At 44.1% G+C, this 19177-nt stretch overlaps 1 protein-coding gene across 2 annotated transcripts in view; it reads right to left on the bottom strand.

The window, feature by feature from the left end:
- Nucleotides 1-10715: 10715 nt before the first annotated feature.
- Nucleotides 10716-19177, bottom strand: part of SLC4A8 (solute carrier family 4 member 8) — an 83453-nt gene continuing 74991 nt past the window's right edge. For both annotated transcript variants that reach the window (XM_005570893.5, XM_015430939.4), the window contains 3 exons: nt 15776-15867; nt 13962-14057; nt 10716-12483 (listed from right to left, as the gene is read on the bottom strand). In XM_005570893.5, the coding sequence (XP_005570950.3) occupies nt 12471-12483; nt 13962-14057; nt 15776-15867 (201 nt within the window). In that variant the 3' untranslated portion in view covers nt 10716-12470. The remainder of the gene's footprint in view (nt 12484-13961; nt 14058-15775; nt 15868-19177) is intronic.

The following is a 19177-nucleotide window of genomic DNA, read 5'->3' as shown; positions in this document are numbered from 1 at the left end:
TTAAAAAAAAAAAAAAAAGTGGCATATCTGCCATATCCTGTGAATACTTTCTGGAACAAATTCTAGAATGTGAATTTGTTGAATTGTTCCAGAAGAAGAATTTGAATTCTTATTCATTTTCTCAACTTCTCTTGCTATTTACAAGTGATGTAACTGGTATGTTCTCTAATTTCACATTTCTCTACTGTTTTATTTTTCAATACGCCCTTTAACTTACATATCAGGTATGTGTTTTAGAAGCAGCCTTCATAGTCACAATCCCGTAGTCAGACCCCTTAACGGAGTCAGTAGAGAGGGGAAGCTGAGAGCACAGATTCAAGACAAACAAACATGGCTTCACCCTGGGCTCTGCCACTTACCAGCTATGTGAACTTCAGTGACTTATTTACCTTTTTGAGCTTCAGTTTCCTCATCTGTAGAAGGAACAGTACCCATTGCATGTATGGTGAAGATTAGATCAGAGAAGGGTATTTGTGACATGCTTATCACACACACACACACACACACACACACACACACCAGGTGCTGTCCACTACTGCCAGTGATTCTCTCAGTGAAGTGCTTCAACCCTGCATGATAGGTTATGAAATGCCCAAAGCAGGCCTTTGATGATGATGACTGTGATGATGAAACATAAAACTAGACATGGAGGCCCCTGTGACTCAAAACTAGTGCTGGAATCCCACAGCTCAACATTACTAGAAAACTGTTTTACTACTGTTTAGCCTGGGTAGTGAAGGCCAAGGCATTTACTCCTTGTCCACTATGGCTATTAGTGAAATCTGGTGATGATAATGCATTGTGTAATTTCTGAGAGAGTGGAGGGGCTTTGGGACTGTGGTAATAATAATAGACAAATGGTCACTACCCTTTAGGGGTATTGACCATAGCACTATTTCCACTCCCACCCTCCAGTCCCTCCATATACACCAAAGATCAATGGCCAAATAAAGTACTAATGATCTTCCTACCAGGCAAACATTCCCTAACTCCAGATGAAAGGTGGAAGTTGCACTGGAGAACTTGGCGTAGACTAGGAGCCCGAGCAAACTCTCTCTTCCTGTGAGTTAATACCTATAAACCACACAGACAAAGGCCACAGTGACTATGCCTCCTTTCCCCTGGACTCTAGGGGTCAACTCCACCACACAGCTGCAAATCCAATCATCAAAAGGGCAAGAGGAGGGAGGGCCTGCTGCTACCAGAGGAGGCTCAGAGGGCACATGGAGAGGAGCCTGCCTTAGCATGCGTGTGAATTCACTGACTCTTCCTTATTGACCCTATAAAGTAGGTAGTATTATCACTCCCATTTTGCAGGTGAAAAAACTGAGGCATAGATGAAGCAAGTAGCCCAAGGGCATACAGCTATGGGGGCAGAGCTGGGACTTGAACTCAGGCAAGTTTGTTCCTGATTGGCTTGTTATATATGATACACCATCTCTTGCTAAAGGCCTCAATCATACCTTCAGCCTCTGGACAGGGAGGCTCTGTGCTTCCCTCTGTCTGTGAGCACGGACATCACAAGCAAGCGCGACCATGGAAAGCGTGCTCTGTCCAGGGAGCGACGCAGTGACTTGCAGGTTGTTCTTCTAAGTATGTGCCTGTGTGTCCAAACCAAACTAATGGGTCCAAACCAATTAGACAACAAGCAAAATTAATTAATTAAACACAAGTAAAAGGTAAAAGGGGTAATTCTGTAGCCAGGTCTGTAACCGGGGAACAGCCTTTGGACATCACTAAGACAACTAGACACATCATTACTATGTCTCTCTGCCCTTGTTTCCTTCTAGGGGAAACGAAGTTGCAACCCTGACAAGGAACACCCTTCACCTGCCATACTCTTTATCACTTGACTCTCACTCTTCCCCAGTTGGCCCAAAGGTGGCTTCAGACCCAAAGGCCCCTAACCCATAGGCTGGCCAGGGACCTACAGTGTGGCCTGCTGAGAAATGACAAGCAATTGCATTCTCAGTCTTGGGAATCTCACTTTGGAAATACAGAGGCAATGAAGCTGTGAAGAGTGGGGGTTGAAGCAGAAAGAATCTGGAGGTGGTTAAGGCTGTGATAGTCTAGGCAGGAGAAACTGACATTGTAGCAGAGCTGAGTATTGTAGAGTGGAGAGCTGGAAGTGAAGCAGACACAGAAGAGCCTGGTCAAGGCAGAGAAGCAGCATTATGGCAGCTGACCTTCAATCCTGCCTGCAAAGAAGAATCATCTGGAGAGGGTTTCACAGATACTGGCACCTGGCTCCCCTCCAGAGAGTCTATGTAATTGGTGTAGAGTGGGACTCAGGTACTGAAGGGTTAGAAATCTCTCCACTGACCTTCAGAGGAGTTTCTTGGCCTCCCAGCATCCCTGCTGCTGAGGTTCGTGGCCCTCTACACTCTGGCTCCAGCTCTGCAGAGGCCCCGTGGTGCAGGTTCTCCTGGGTCCACTGGCAGTCACTTTGGGACATGTAATCACTCGCAACTCCTGCCTATCCTTTGATAACAGAACCCTGATTTTGTACAAGTATTAGAGTCGCAAAATGGTTAAGGAAGATGGGCCCAACCCCACAGGATTGCGTCTAATGGGTCCAAACCAAACATGATAATCCCATCCACATTTTCCCATCTTAGAGATGAGTATGTGATTCAGTTCTAACCAATGACATGGGAGGAAGGTGGCCTTTTGGGAAAGATTTTCCCCTTTTTAGAGAGAGAACGGGGGAAGCTAGAAAACCCCCTCACCCTATCTGCATTTGGAAGTTGTGCTGCAGATGTGACACCTGGAGCTTCAGGAGCCGTTTTGTGACTATGAGGGGGAAAGCCCAAGAGAACTGCAGAGAAGCTGACCAGAGCCCTGACAGGATTATTGCTGAATTAACCAACCCAGGAATCACCTACCTCTGAATTTTTTATTGCTTACTATGTGCTTACCATGAGTCAGGTGCTGTTCTAAGCACTTTTCCCTGATCAATTAATGGAATCTTTAACAACCCTGGGTGTGAAAATGACACATGTCATCTCTCTGCCCCGTGCCCGAGCCCTCCACAGTCCCAGGCATCAGAACTGGCTGCTGTTTCCTGCAGGAGCAGCCTTCCCATACTCTACTCAATGCGATCTAAGCGTGTCTCTCTGTGAGGCAAAGGGCATGATGTGCGTACTTTTGGGGTAAAGAATAGCCAAAAGATAGCAAAAGGCCTCAGAAGTAGTGAGCTCTCTGTCTGTAGGCCACAGGCCGTGCTGGCACTGGCTGTGTAATAAATGTCCACGCGGCGCCACATGTTCAGGACGTTCTCAGTGGGTGCCTTTCTTGGCACTCAATAAAGCTGCTGCTGGGCTCCCCCACCCTTTCCTTTCACCCCCTCACTGCCCGCTCTACTCTCACTCCATTGCTTCCCTCTCCGCCTCTTCTCTAAGTCTCCAACAATGGGATATGAGAGGAAGAGAAACACAACACGCCTCCCCCACCCAAAAAAGCCAACTCTGGAGTGACTGCAGATTTTTAAAATCTGAATTTCTAGGCGGAGTCCCTAAATATTAACAAGTACTCTCATCAGCCTGTTGTATCTTCAGAATGAGCTTTCTTTTCAGGCTGTGCTGCTCCCCCAACATAAGCTTAGCCATCCCATGAGAGAGGCCCTGACAGCCTCCTTCACGCTCTGCACAGGGAGATGCACACATCCCTCCTAGGGCACTCTCAGCAGTCACCACGCCTTTCTTCCCCCATCTTCACTCTCTCATTCACAAGCTCTGAAATTGGTCAGCATTGGCTCAGCCCCTTCATTTGGACTCAAAGAACACCACAGGTGCAAACAGTTTATACAGACTTTATTTTTCACCCATTGAGGTGAGCACACAAAAATCTGGGCAGGCAGAGGTCTATGAGATGCGGTGTCACAATTACCTGCCCTGGTTCACAGACACAGACCATGAGACTTGGTGGTGAGGGAAAGGGGTCTTGTTCTTACCACAAATTGCTATGGGATTATCACAATGACACATTTATTCCTGGTTCTATTTACATCATGGAGTGTGGAGAGGGTACATTTCTTACACTAAAAATATATACTTTGGAATCTCTAAAACAAAAATATCTCTATCTCTACATAAGACCCACTAGAAAGAAGAACATAGAAAACAAGGGAAATGTACCAGCACCTCGAGTTGTCCCCTTCCGAGGGAAGGTTGCTGTTCTCCATCTGACACCATGAGCTTGGAAGGGCAGCCAAATCTAACCAATCAGACAGACAGACACAGATAAACAAGAGGGAGGCTTTATGATCCTGGAGGAGTGAATATAGGGGGAAAGGAAAGAGGAGGAGGATTTTGGCCTCTTCTACAGAAGGAGTAATTGCACAATCAGGTTGGTGCTTCTGTTTCCAGCATTATTGCACATGTGAAAAGCCTGCATGTTGAAGTCAATTGCAAACCTGCTAAGCGAAGCCCAAGCTCCGCTGATTTCTGCTGGGCTCAGAAAAGTGCCGTGGGTGGGTTCTCTCTCTCAAGAAATATTAATGCCATCAGCTAGAAGAAAAAGTTCTGTATTCTCCAATGCTGAAACTGGGTTAGGTTTAAGAAAAATGCTCTTCCTTTTCTCTTCAGAAGGATCAGAAACCATTCCCTTCCCTTTGAGCACAGAATCTGCTAAAAGAATTATGCCTATGGATGAATCATTCCATTTTCTGAATTTACTTATTGAAAAGGTTCACATAACACTCCTTTTCTTCTTTTCACACTTCAAGCAGTAATATAGTTCCTTTACATCTCTTTTGGTTATGAATATTACCCTTCTTTCTGATGAAAAGATGTTAACTGACTCAACTGCCCATTCTCTATAATTAATATTAAGAGACCAAGGGAACCAAGAATCATAAAGGATAGGCTTAGTAGAAAATCATTTCTATTTGGCTTTGAAATGTGCTCTTCTGCTTAAACTGAAATACGGATGAAACTGAAGGCTTGAGAATTCTTAGTCCCTCACCCTAAATAGGGGAAATAACCATAAAGTCCCCTTTCAAAAAAGCCCTGGGACTGTCCAACTCCTCACCATTCTCACCACCCCCAGCTGGTGGTGGTTTTAGGACCTCTGACCAAGAAATTCTTTCCTCCAAAGAACTTGACAGACTGAGGAAAAGGCAGAACAGAGAGGAGAAAGGGGTGATTGAAAAAGCTGAGACAGTAAAGGAGGGAGGAACTTGGATGATGTCTCATTTGGCCATTTCGGATCTGCTTAAAGGACTTCTTCTACCTAATGGGAGGCCTAACACCTATGACCAGAAGAAAGTCAAAAAGGCTGAAGTTCAGTGCAAGATTCCTGGATGCCCTGCTAGGATGTGGCTTGGAAACCTGAGAACTTCAAGGAAAATCCGGGAACAAACTGGCAAAAACAACTGTTTAAAGTCCTGGAAGCAGGTGCTAACTCCCTTACAAAATAAAGTTAGAAAAGCTGATAAAGCGACAGAGAGAATATAGTGATAGCATTTCTGATGCTCGTAGAAAAAGCCAGGGGCTCTGGGGCCAAGCCTGCTCCTGTGTTTCAGGAAAACTAGAGATTCAGAACTTGGACATTGAAATCAATAGAGAAGATGCAGGGAGAATTACGAATTCCTTTACTAAGGGGGAAGTCTGGAGAGTTGAGTGGGTAGAAAATAAAGCAGGACTAAGAACTATCTTTTTTGTACAACCAGAAACTACAGGTTCCCCAAGCCAGAGACTTCTTTTTTTTTTTTTTTTTTCTCTGAGACGGAGTCTCGCTCTGTCGCCCAGGCTGGAGTGCGGTGGCCGGATCTCGGCTCACTGCAAGCTCCGCCTCCCGGGTTTATGCCATTCTCCTGCCTCAGCCTCCCGGGTAGCTGGGACTACAGGCGCCCGCCACCTCGCCCAGCTAGTTTTTTTGTATTTTTTTAGTAGAGACGGGGTTTCACCATGTTAGCCAGGATGGTCTCGATCTCCTGACCTAGTGATCCGCCCGTCTCGGCCTCCCAAAGTGCTGGGATCACAGGCCTGAGCCACCGCGCCCGGCCGCCAGAGACTTCTTGAAGGTCACAGCTATCATAGTCTGAGATATCAGCCAAGCCTGGGACTTAGCATATACCAGAATTTTATCAAACATTTACGATTAATTTAAAAGCCAACCACTGGCCAGGCGCAGTGGCTCACGCCTGTAATCCCAGCACTTTGGGAGGCCGAGGCGGGTGGATCATGAGGTCAAGAGATCGAAACCATCTGTCCAACCTGGTGAAACCCTGTCTCTACCAAAAATATAAAAATTAGCTGGGCATGGTGGTGCACACCTGTAGTCCCAGCTACTCGGGAGGCTGAGGCAGGAGAATCTCTTGAAGTCAGGAGGCAGAGGTTGCAGTGAGTTGAGATCGCACCATTGCACTCCAGCCTAGCGACAGAGCAAGCCTCCTTCTCAAAAAAAGCAAAAAAACAAATTAAAAAAAAAATCAAAAAACAAAAGCCAATCACATCCCAGACAAAGAGGAACAGTGACTCTTCACACCATCTTTTGGAAATATATGGTTCACCACCCACTACCCCAAATCCAGGTCTCTACACATAAAGAGATGGGGACAGAAGCCGTATGTGGAAAGAACACATCTCTTGGCAATCCTGTCTTCAGGAGTTGGAAGTCTCACGTAGCCACAAAGAGCCAGGCTGTGTTTTCTGCAACCAAACATATTTGGCAATTTCACAGTATGTTTCTGCTGGTCTTCACCTTCTCTCCAGACCTACTCTTCCCTGAAAGTTATGGCTAGCAAGTAATCCACCCACTTAGTAAGTCCAGTTCTTTTCATTTAGAGCTAAGATCCCACTTACCATCACTTTCTCAAATCTCTGGCCTCCCTCCCTTCCTACCTCTATACCACAAGCCTATCAGGCATTGGCCTGCCAACACTCAAACTGTTTCTGAAATCTCCCATTGTCATAAAAGAGGTGCACCACTTCTCTGGCCCAAGCAAATGTGGGCATGGAAATCACCTAACTACCTGCCTTGCTTTCCACTCCTACATTTTTCTCCTTCACACTGAGTTTAAACATCTTTTTCCATAGACGAATCTGTATTTGTTCTCAAACTACTCTTATCAGAGAAGTCTGAGATGGGAACCCCCGAGATGGGAGAATGGCCATATTTTGTTAATGTCCCTCCAGCTAGGTACACAAAGACTAGTAGTAACAATGAAATCTTATTGCTACACTCTCATCTGTCAACACACACACATGCAAATGCACATGTGCACGCGCGCGCACACACACACACACACTGCTGCTGCTTCACCTCTACTCATTTCCTACCCCAAACACTGCCCACCCTGACTCTTTCCCCATAGGCACCAGCCACAGACCAAAGCAAGAAAGCAGCCAGGACTCGGGTTGAGTGTTTGGTGGAAGTTGGACAAGAGGAGGGAGTAAGAGTAGGGAATGGTTCCTACCACAGAGATGAAACAGAAATAAGGCTGGCTATTGTTTGAGAAAAATTGAATGGCTTAAAAGGGTTGGCATGGCCTCCAAAAGTAATTAACAGACCCTGCCAAAGGAAACCAAGACAGGTCCCCTCAAGATATGGAGCACACATCAGTCTCCATATCCTTTGGGGAAAGCCTCCTACTTATTCCAGTGCAAGTCACACATGCCGCAACCCCTACAGCAGAGGGCCATACTCCAGCCTTGTTAATACTGTACAGTGATAATGTGTGGCACCACCATACCAAATTAACAATGTGCACAATGATTGCATCCAGCATCATACCATCACTACGGCAACCTGTTGATGATCATCTAAACCAACCTGATGGAAGGTATGTAAGCTGGTTACTAGCGGGATATGGAACAGACACACGCAAAATTCCAACAATCCCAGATAATACAGCTCACAGGCTTGGATTATATCATGCAACGTTACATACTCTTACTGCTCTTTACAGAGATTCGAGAGATAACACCTATGCAAGGACTGCTGAAAACAGATTTAATACATTCAAAGCTCCTGCAGGGATCAGTGACATACACATCAGTTACCTACAGCTTGGTGTTTCTGCCTATGTTGCAAAAAAGTTGGGATACCCTGGTGTCATAAAACCCTGATTGGAATACTGTCTGAAAAAGTTGGAGGATCTGGACAACCACTAATGGTTCAGGTTCATCTAGTGGCCCATGAATAACAGATGACAACACTTGTGACGATAAATAACTTCCTTAAAGATTTCGAGGCCAGGTGCGGTGGCTCACGCCTGTAATCCCAGCACTTTGGGAGGCCGAGGAGGGTGGATCACCTGAGGCCAGGAGTTTCAGACCAGCCTGGCCAACATGGTGAAACCTCGTCTCTATTAAAATACAAAAATTAGCTGGGCATGGTGGTGCATGCCTATAATCCTAGCTACTCGGGAGGCTGAGGCAGGAGAATCACTTGAACCCAGGAGGCAGAGGTTGCAATGAGATGAGATTGCACCACTGCACTCCAGCCTGGGCGACAGAGTGAGACTTTGTCTCAAAAAAAAAAAAAAAAAAAGTACGACTCTGCAATCATTTTGATTCCAGGAGTAACTAATGAAATCCCCAAATTCAGAAATGCTTGGAGATCCCTTGAGAAAGCCATCAGTCCTGTGTGGTTTCCCTCTGTGAAGGCAATTTGCCATCCAGATGCTGTGAAAATCACCACAACAGCCTTGCCTTGCCTCTGCAGCACTGTACCATGCCTCGGAAACAAGCTCCACCATGAGAAATTACCACCAAGGAAAACCAATTCCAGGAGGAATTCCTGAAACTAAGCTCAAGGATGCATCTGCTGAAAGGTCAGACAGGTTGGCCAATCAACATTCACAGATGAGCAATGGGAAATCCTGCAATCATGTGGAGTGACCCATGAAATCATCTAGGCAACTCTTGGAGACCAAAAAAAAAGAAAAGAATCACCACCATCTGCAACAGGCGACAGTCCATAGGGACCCATGGATTTAAAAAAAAAAAAATCGAACCTCACAAAGAGATTCAACAATCAGCTAATGAGTCAAAGGCCACAACCAGTATCCTGTAAGAAACAATGTCAGACCATGAGGATGACAGGAAATCACCACGTCCAAAAAGACCAGACTAGACAAAACCAACCATGCCCCTTGAGCACTTGCCATAAGAGATCCTGGTGCCATCTCTTTCTCTAGCCACACAAGAGGAGGGCCACACTTCCAAGACAGTTCCAACTCAAGAGGTTACCCTTAAAACCTCTTGATGAAAAGAAAGAGAGGGGACAAAGTTGAGTCTGATGTCAGTAGTGAACTGGCTGAAACACTGGATTGATCAAAGAATTTTAGCATCCTATAGATGGCAAGTTTGATGCAGTGTACTTGGCCTTTGACACATTAGCAAGCATAATTGAGAAAAAATTCAAGATCCTTGATGGAAACTTGGAGAAACTTCAAACTGATATATCATTCATGCATTTGAGAGCCATCAAGGGATACCTCCTACTGGGTATTTTTTTTTTTTTTTTTTTTTTTTTTTTGAGACGGAGCCTTGCTCTGTCGCCCAGGCTGGAGAGCAGTGGTGTGATCTCGGCTCACTGCAAGCTCTGCCTCCCAGGTTCACACCATTCTCCTGCCTCAGCCTCCTGAGTAGCTGGGACTACAGGCGCTCGCCACCACGCCCGGCTAATTTTTTTGTATTTTTAGTAGAGACAGGTTTCACTGTGTTAGCCAGGATGGTCTCGATCTCCTGACCTTGTGATCTGCCTGCCTCGGCCTCCCAAAGTGCTGGGAGTACAGGCGTGAGCCATTGCGCCCGGCCAGGAAGTTTTATTCTGCATCACTTGCAGGGATATCAGACCCTCCTCCAGCTGTCCTCACACTTGCTGTGCAGGCTGCTGGAACCACTGCTGGGACCTACAATCCCGAGAGTGACTGGTAACCACCATGCACAAAGGTGAACTGCAACTGTACGGAGACAACTGAGCACCACACCCACAGAGCCAGGATCATCCAACCCATTCGCCCAACCCCAACCATCACCTCATGGCAAAACCACCCAAATCCCTTCCCATCTTCACGCACAATCCCCCATCGAGTTCGCCCCAACAACACACCAAATCATATTTTTTTAAAGTAGCTAACATTCCTAAGGCGCAGTGATCTGGGAGGGTCTAGCTCGAGAAGTACCCTAAAGTGCACAGGTGGTCCTATACCCATACTACACAGAGTTAAAGAAGGCTCCTCCCCTCAAGCAGTAAAGGCAGCACAAGGCAACAGTGTGTTAGGAGAAGCATTTTTCTGAGTGATACTCTCACCCAGTTTTGATACACTCCTAACAGCTGTGCTGAGGCTAGGGAAAGAGGTGAAATGGTCATCAACCTCCCCACACAGAGGTGGCAGGAAAAGATGGGAGGGTCAAGATAGGACAAGAAAGGGGAGATGTTCTCAGGGAACAATGAGGATGAAAAAGAGGCAAGCTTAAGGAAGCAGCCAGAGAGGGACAAGGGAAAAGTCTGCGAGAAAGCTTATCCTCCTGACAGGCTGCCTTTTAATTCTTCCCAATTAGGTAGGTAAATGAGTACAATTACTACAGCTATCCTAAAGTGATAAAATGTGAAGCTTTGGCTCATGAAGATTTTAATGCCCATATAGGTTCAAAGAAGCATGACCTATCCTGTCTGCACCATATATATATGAAAGGAAGCTAAGGCTGTTTCCAAAACAGCCTTGTGATAGAAATGAGACAAACCAGGAACAATACCCACGATTCAAAGGAACATCATTTTAATATCTGAAAGTAGCATAATGTTCAGCCAATAGGCATTGGTACAACCATACATACTGCTTGTTTACAGCAGGCATCCCTTCTGAGTGGTTGGCATCTGTACTGTACCAGTTGTTAAATATTTTGAAAATCATCTCTGTATTAAAATAATTGTGGCCCTAGGAGATAGGGAATATGAAATAAATGAAGGATTCCTTTAACATCAAAGGTCTTTAGAGTAAGACTAGAATACATTAGTATATTTTAAAAGTCTAAGGAATGCAAAATTCAATAAAGTGATATAGCCAACCCTTCACCTAAGAAAGAAAAACACACTGGGGAACTTCCCACTGTACAAAGATTTTCCAGGATGGAAAACTAACATGATAGAATTCTCTGGGTGCTGATGGGCTTGCTCATTACATTCTGTGCACAAAGGAGGGAAAGATTTATAAGCACTGGATCCCAAATACTTTACATTCATTGCAACATAGAAGAGAAGAGAAAAACCATGAATGTAGTTTTAAATTAAATATCAAAACTAATTTCACCACTTACAGTTCATTTCCCAGTGTGACTTTTTGCATCTGAGAGCCAGAATGTTTGTCAACCAAAAGAAATCCATGATGATGAAGAAACCACATGGCTGAAGGTGATTTTGGTCCATTGAACTGATGATCGTTCACTACTAAGGCAGTTAAGGAGACAGTACGTAAGCACTTGGATCTCACCAGGATGGAATTGGAATGTATCCTCAAGAAACAGCAGCAAGAAGTCGAAGAGTCCCGCAAAATGGCCAATAAAAACACCATATCCTCCTTTCTATTCACAAACAACTATTATCAAATCTTTCCCAGATATCTAGAAAGCAGACACTATGACAAATCTTCAGGCTAGGAAGTCCTTCCTGGTATCTAAACTAATTCCTTCTATTGCAATCTAAGCTCAATCTCTTACTCTATCCTCAATGAAAACCAAGAGAAGTTGCTCATCCTCACTTATTGTTGATTTTCCGGGGATCCTTTTCCTATCTAAGCGACACAATTCAAATGTCCCTTCTTGGCCCTTGTATCATCCAAGGTTCTTGCCAGTTATGCAGGCTGCTGCTAGGGAGTGATGGAGATGCACCCAAGTCAGAGGCATCTTCTGGCTGTGGTGGCAGGCACTGCCAATGCCCAGATCACGGATCTTCCTGGTAGCTGACCTCCTGACAATCTCTGGGTCTGACCAGCATCCCCCAGGGGAGGTAATCAAACCAAGGCCCAGGGCTGCCTAGGAGCCTGCAGGCACTAAAAGCACTGGAGAGCCAGAGAGGATTTCCTCTCTGTTCCCCTCCTACTCCGCACTCCATCCTTTAGGAAGAGGGACCTCACTGAAGGACTCCTCAGCGGCAGAATGAATCCGTATGGCTTGGCAGGCCAGCAGAGAATTTCAGAGAAAATGTCTGGAAAATGGGAAGCTAGGTCTTCAATGGTGGCTGTTCTAAAGTGAAAAAGAAGGAAGAAGAGGAGAAGAACCAACAGGAGGTGGTCTTCTGCTTCCACATTCATATCTGGTGACTGGCTGCTGGTATGGGGATAGCTGGATGCCCTCCAATGCACACCAAAAATAACTGAATGCTTCGGCATGGCTTTGAGATGACCAAGGACAGGGCCAGACTTGGTCTTGCTTCTTCTCTGAGAGACTCGCCATTTTCTCTGTAACCAGAACTTCCCTGAGGCACCACACGGCCCAAATCTTCCATCCCAGCAAAGACTCTTAGTTGAAGAGACTGAATAAAAGTGTTACAATTAGACAAAAAGGGAACATATGATTCATTCCTCCTTTTAACACAATACTTTGAAGATGTCACCACAATTTGGATCTGGCTATATTTTAAGTTCATTTACAAGTAGACTAGTTCTCAACTAAAAATAACCATGTGCGTTATACATTTCAGCAGCTGCCTGGATTTTCCTCCGAAGGAAACAAGATTCTATATTTCACTCACATTCAGCAGAGATTCATTTTAACCCATTCGATGAAGACACAAATCACCACTACCACCCACTGGTGGCTGTGACTTTTCAGAGCACTTTAATTTCTCCTCAGAGTAGCCTCAGGAGTGGGGCAGTGAGTTATTGTTATCTCCATTGCTGAGTAAACTGAACGCCAGAAACAGTGGTCTGTCAAGTTATACATGGAATTAATCAAAGGACCAGGTCTCCTGATTCCCAGCTTATTTATTTACTTTTTTTAACTAGAAAAGTTGACTTTAAGAAGGCCTCAGATTTTGTCTTCAGTTATTTACTTATATTTAAATGGTATTTGGACTAAACTATTCAATAAATTTGGGCATATAGCCTACCTCAGTGCAGGCAAAAATGCCTCAAGTTCTTCCATTTTCTTCATTAACCTGATTAAGGTTGATCTATGGTATTAGCAAATGATATGCAGAATTTGGTTTCAAAACAGAAAAACAGTTACGGCCGGGTGCACTGGCCCATGCCTGTAATCCCAGCACTTTGGGAGGCCAAGGTAGGAGGATCGCTTGAGTCCAGGAGTTCCAGACCAGCCTGGGCAACACAGTAAATCGTCGTCTCTATAAAAATAAAAAAATTAGCCGGCAGGGGTGGCATGCACCTGTACTCCCAGCTACTTGGGAGGCTGCGGCAGAAGGATTGCTTGAGCCCGGATGGCAGAGATTACAGTGAGCTGAGATTGTGCCATTGCACTCCAGCCTGGGAGACAGAGAGTGACTGTCTCAAAAAAACAAAAAAAGAAAAAAAAGAAAAAAAAAACAGTTACAATTTAGTATTTCAAAAATCTTTACTTGTTGTTAGTCCTCATTATGTAACAAGTTAAACACGTTAAAGAATGTATCAGTACTATCAACACTATCTGAATATTTTAGCAATTTTCTACCTAGTGTGGTTGCAGTAACCAGAGACATGCCCTTTAGATTCTGAAATGAGAACTAGAAAGAGGATTAAAGGAAATAAACAGGCAAAGCAAATTTATATGCCAAAATAATCCCATTCAGACCTTGAACCTGTGTAAACGGGCTGCTTAAAACACCCTCACCAAATATTTAGAAAACATTCTTACTTTTTAAAGGTTTATAGCTATTCTTATGCAGTTAGCAGCCATTCCTGGAAGTGCCATTTATTACACAAATTCCATTTTACAACTAAAACACATTTTACCTTCAATATTGCCATTGTCAAAAGCCAGAAATAAATAAAAATCAGATGTTACAGTTCGCTTTACCTCTTTTCCTTTGCATTTCCAGAATTCATACTGAGAGCTTTCCAGACTGTAGTTTTAGGCATTTCATCAGATATATTAATCTCAGAGGGGTCACATCTGAAATCAGCGATTACGACAGTGACTGTCAGACATACAAATAAAATACGTATCACAGTCTATAATGATCACTGCCCCACCAGAAGGGAAAAGATGAGGTTTGAGACCACCCAGCTAACAGCTCTCAGGAACTCTGGGAACAAGATAAAGTCTGATCTTTCTTCTGCAGCCACTGAGGTCAGAATGGGAAGAGGCAAGGTGGCCCATGAGATGGTGCTGAAAGCTGGGCTGGTGTGTCACATGGCAGCCAGTCCTGCCCCCACAACTGTGCACTTCTCCAAAGGGCCTCACTGGAGATGCTGCTGACAACGCTATGCTATCAACAGTGTAGCATCAGGAACTACCACTTACTGAGCACTAGCTGTATGCCAGGCACTTTTCATTCATGTCATTTACACAGTCAAATCTCTTCTGTTCATAGTTCACAAAGGACTTTCCTAATATCTTAACTATCATAGCAACAGAGATTATTAACATCCTCATTTTGAAGATGCAGAAATGAAACCTCTCAGAGCTAAGTGACTATCCAAGGTCAAACAACAGCAAGTAGAGAATCAAGACCTTGAACCCAGCCCTTGATTTCCTAGAAACAGAATAGTTTGATGTTTTCTGCAAGCCAGATTATCTCCTTTTAAAATGCCAAGAGAGGAGGCAGCATCCTGTTAAAGGGGAAACATTGTTCCTACTTTGCCACCAGATAAATCAAGCTCACAGCTCCTTCCACAACAACGTGTAGAAAGTTTATTAAGAACCAAGACTATTATTAAGAAAAAGAGTGTCCTAATTTCCCCCACCGTATAAACCACAACCAACTCAATGATTCAGCAATAAATTCTTCAGAATCTCAATGACCCAGATATCCTGCTCTCTTCCTTCTCTGCTCCCTCTTGACCTCTAGGTTTTTCAGCCTATGGTACCTATAGGTACACAGTGCTATGTGTATCTCTTCCAATTCAGAAACAAGACGCCAGGAGTAAAACCATGAATGGACCAATTTAGTTTCCTGTCATTTGTGGTGAGCAATAGGTTTGACAGAGAAAGGAGCTAAAATCATTGGGAGAAGTAAGTAATTTTCATGATCCCAGTTCAATTCCCCCTTGCTCCCAGAACTACAGATGCCACAAGCCAGGCTAACATTGACTATTTCTGCCTATCCCCAAAAGCTTGCCCAAGCATTGGAATTTCATGCCTACTAGGCTGAGAACTCTCTGGAAATAAAGACCACGTCCTTTTCATCTTTGGAAGATGGCAAGGAAAGGCAGAAGGAGCACTGGTTTGAGGAATAGAAGACAGACCAGGGTTTGAATCCTAATCTTTCTATTCAGCAACATTGTAACATTGGATAAACTGCCTAGAACCCAAGACTTAGTTTCTTCACTTATACAAATGTGGATAGTGATATTCATATGAGTACAGGTTAACTGACAACACATAAGTAAACCCTCCAGCACAATCCCAGCACAAAGGAGGCACTCAGTACATTGACTTTCTTACCTCTCTTCTCCTTGTGATTCCCATAACCTGATATAGTGCCTGGTACATAGCAGGTATTCAATAAACAATGAGATGGAAAAGGTATTTTCACAGGATGGAACTGGGAAGCTGAATGTTTAGCTCTTTATGCTAGCAGCTGCATGTGTGACACCACCACCACCACAAAGCCAGAACACTTAGAGAATAACCCAAAAAGTAAACTCCTTGGTGTTTGGAAGTTTTACCTGCAACTGATGCTCTTTCCAGGACTACTTAGTAACTTCCTGCTCTCTAAGGGGAACTTGTCTCCCCCAATCTCTAACATTTTCTCGGCCTCCTGGAAGAAAAATAAACATTATTACATCTCGGACCAAGTAAGACCAAAATTCACCAGACCATTCTTCTACCACAATTTCTACCTAATTTCATTGCACATTTATTATAAATAATATGATTAGGTTCTTTCATAGATTTGAGTTACCACAAAATGAGAGACAACCAGATATTTATACATGTGGAATAGCATTCAAAAAAGAATAAAAGAAAACGTCAATCTGAGTAAACCTCTAGATCTAATGACCAATTTACTACAATATAGCAGACAGAAGAACATTTTAAATGACACCAAGGGATGCATTTAGCAAAATATAAATGGTGAGAAGCCCTAGAGGTCAAAGACCCTGTTTCTCCAGTTTTAAAAAAAATGGAAAGGGAACCCCCAAAAAGATTTAAGAAAGATATCAACCAATTGCAATATATGGCTCTTCTTTGGATTCTAATTCAAATAAACAAATTATTAACAATAAGAAGTCTTTTCTTTCTACCTTTGTAGGTTTAAAATAATCCAAAATGTAGGCTGGGCGTGGTGGCTCATACTTGTAATCCCAGCACTTTGGGAGGCCGAGGTGGGCAGATCATGAGGTCAGGAGATCGAGACCATCCTGACTAACACAGTAAAACCCCGTCTCTACTAAAAATATAAAAAATTAGCCAGGAGTGGTGGTGGGCACCTGTAGTCCCAGCTACTTGGGAGGCTGAAGCAGGAGAATGGCGTGAACCCGGAAGGCGGAGGTTGCAGTGAGCCGAGATCACGCCACTGCACTCTAGCCTGGGTGAGAGAGCGAGACTCCGTCTCAAAAAAACAAAAACAAAAATAAAAATGATAAAATAATAATAATAATCCATAAGGTAAAAGATCTCTACTAAGAGAACTATAAAACACTACTGAAAGAGATCAGGCTGGCTGGGTGCGGTGGCTCACATCTGGAATCCCAGTACTTTGGGAGGCTGAGGCGGGTGGATCACGAGGTCAGGAGCTCAAGACCAGCCTGGCCAATATAGTGAAACCCTGTCTCTACTAAAAATACAAAAATTAGTAGGGCGTGGTGGCGGGCGCCTGTAGTCCCAGCTATTTGGGAGGTTGAGGCAGGAGAGTCGCTTGAACCTGGGAGGCGGAGGTTGCAGTGAGCCGAGATGACACCACTGCACTCCAGCCTGGGTGACAGAGCGAGACTCCATCTCAAAAAAAAAAAAAAAAAAAAAAAAAAAAAAAAAAAAAGGTCAGGCACAGTGGCTCATGCCTTAATCCAAACACTTTGGGAGGCCAAGGCAGGCAGATCACTTGAGATCAGGAGTTCGAGACCACCATGGTCAACATGGCAAAACCTCTTCTCTACTAAAAATACAAAAATTAGCCCAGGCGTGATGGCAGGCACCTGTAATCCCAGCTACTCAGGAGGCTGAGGGAGGAGAATCACTTGAACCTGGGAGCAGGAGGTTGTAGTGAGCTGAAATCACGCCATTGCCCTCCAGCCTTGGCAACAGAGCAAGACTCTGTCTCAAAACAAACAAACAAACAAACAAACGAACAAAAAACACACTGCTGAAAGAAAACAGAGATGATTTCTTTTTCAGAGAATCATCTCTAATCTGACTTCTTTTTCAGAGAATCATCTCTGATTTCTTTCAGCAATGTTTTCTAGTTCTTGTAGAGCTCTTTCATGTTTTTGATTAGGTGTATTCCTAGGTATTTCATTTTCTTTGTGGCTATTGTAGTTAGGATTGTGTTCTTGGTTAAAAGAAGACATATAAGTGGCCAACAAACAGATTAAAAAATGGTCAACATCATGCATCATTAGAGACGCAAATCAGAACCACAAAGAAACTCCATCTCACATCAGTCAGAATGACTATTATTAAAAAGTCAAAAAATAACAGATGTTGGCATGGTAGTGGAGAAAACGGAACATTTCTACACTGTTGGTGGGAATGCAAATTAGTTCAGCCCCTGTTGAAAGCAGTTTGGAGATTTCTCAAAGAACTGAAAATAGAACTAGCATTAGACCCAACAATCCCATTACTTGGTATATACCCAAAGGAAAAGAAATTGTTCTGTCAAAAAGACATCTGCACTCATATATTTATTGTAGCACTATCAACAATAGCAAAGAAATGGAATCAATCCAGGTGCCCATCAATGGCGGACTGGTAAAGAAACTGTAGTACATATATACCATGGAATACTATGCAGCCATAACGAGAACAAAACCATGTCCTTTGCAGCAACATGGATGCAGCTGGAGGCCATTACCCTAAGTGAACTGATGCAGGAACAAAAAACCAAATAATGCATGTTCTCATTTATAAGTGGAAGCTAAACATTGGGTACACATGGACACAAAGATGGGAACAAAAAAACACCGGGGATTGCAAAAGGGGGAAGGCAGGGGAAGGGTTGGAAAACTACCTATCGGGTACTATATTCACTTTTGGGTGACAGGATCATTAGAGGCCCAAAGCTCAGCATAACTCAACACACCCATGTAACAAACCTGCACATGCCCTGAATCTAAAATAACTTATTTATTTATTTATTTATTTATTTATTTTTTGAGACAGAGTCTCGCTGTGTCGCCCAGGCTGGAGCACAGTGGCGCGATCTCGGCTCACTGCAAGCTCCACCTCCCGGGTTCACGCCATTCTCCTGACTCAGCCTCCTGAGTAGCCGGGACTACAGGCGCCCGCCAACACGCCCGGCTAATTTTTTTATTTTTAGTAGAGATGGGGTTTCACCATGTTTCACCGAGGTCTCGATCTCCTGACCTTGTGATCCGCCCGCCTCAGCCTCCCAAAATAACTGAGATTACAGGCGTGAGCCACCACGCCCAGCCTAAAATAACTTTTTTTAGAAATCCATAATAAAATGTTTTCTTAGAAAACAATCCCGCTGGCCGGGCGCGGTGGCTCAAGCCTGTAATCCCAGCACTTTGGGAGGCCGAGGCGGGTGGATCACGAGGTCAGGAAATCGAGACTATCCTGGCTAACATGGTGAAACCCCGTCTCTACTAAAAATACAAAAAACTAGCCGGGCGTGGTGGCTGGCGGGCGCCTGTAGTCTCAGCTACTTGGGAGGCTGAGGCGGGAGAATGGCGTGAACCCGGGAGGTGGAGCTTGCAGTGAGCCGAGATCACGCCACTGCACTCCAGCCTGGGAGACACAGCGAGACTCCGTCTCAAAAAAAAAAAAAAAAAAAAAAAAAAAAAAGAAAACAATCCCGCTAATTTAAAGAAAATAATTACAGAGAAAAAAACTATCTGTACAAAGATGTTTAAAGTAATATAAAACAACTAAAAATTTTAACAAAGGAA

Source organism: Macaca fascicularis, chromosome 11, assembly GCF_037993035.2.
Source record: "Macaca fascicularis isolate 582-1 chromosome 11, T2T-MFA8v1.1".
NCBI lineage: Eukaryota > Metazoa > Chordata > Mammalia > Primates > Cercopithecidae > Macaca > Macaca fascicularis.
This window is presented reverse-complemented; position numbering and strand designations above follow the sequence as displayed.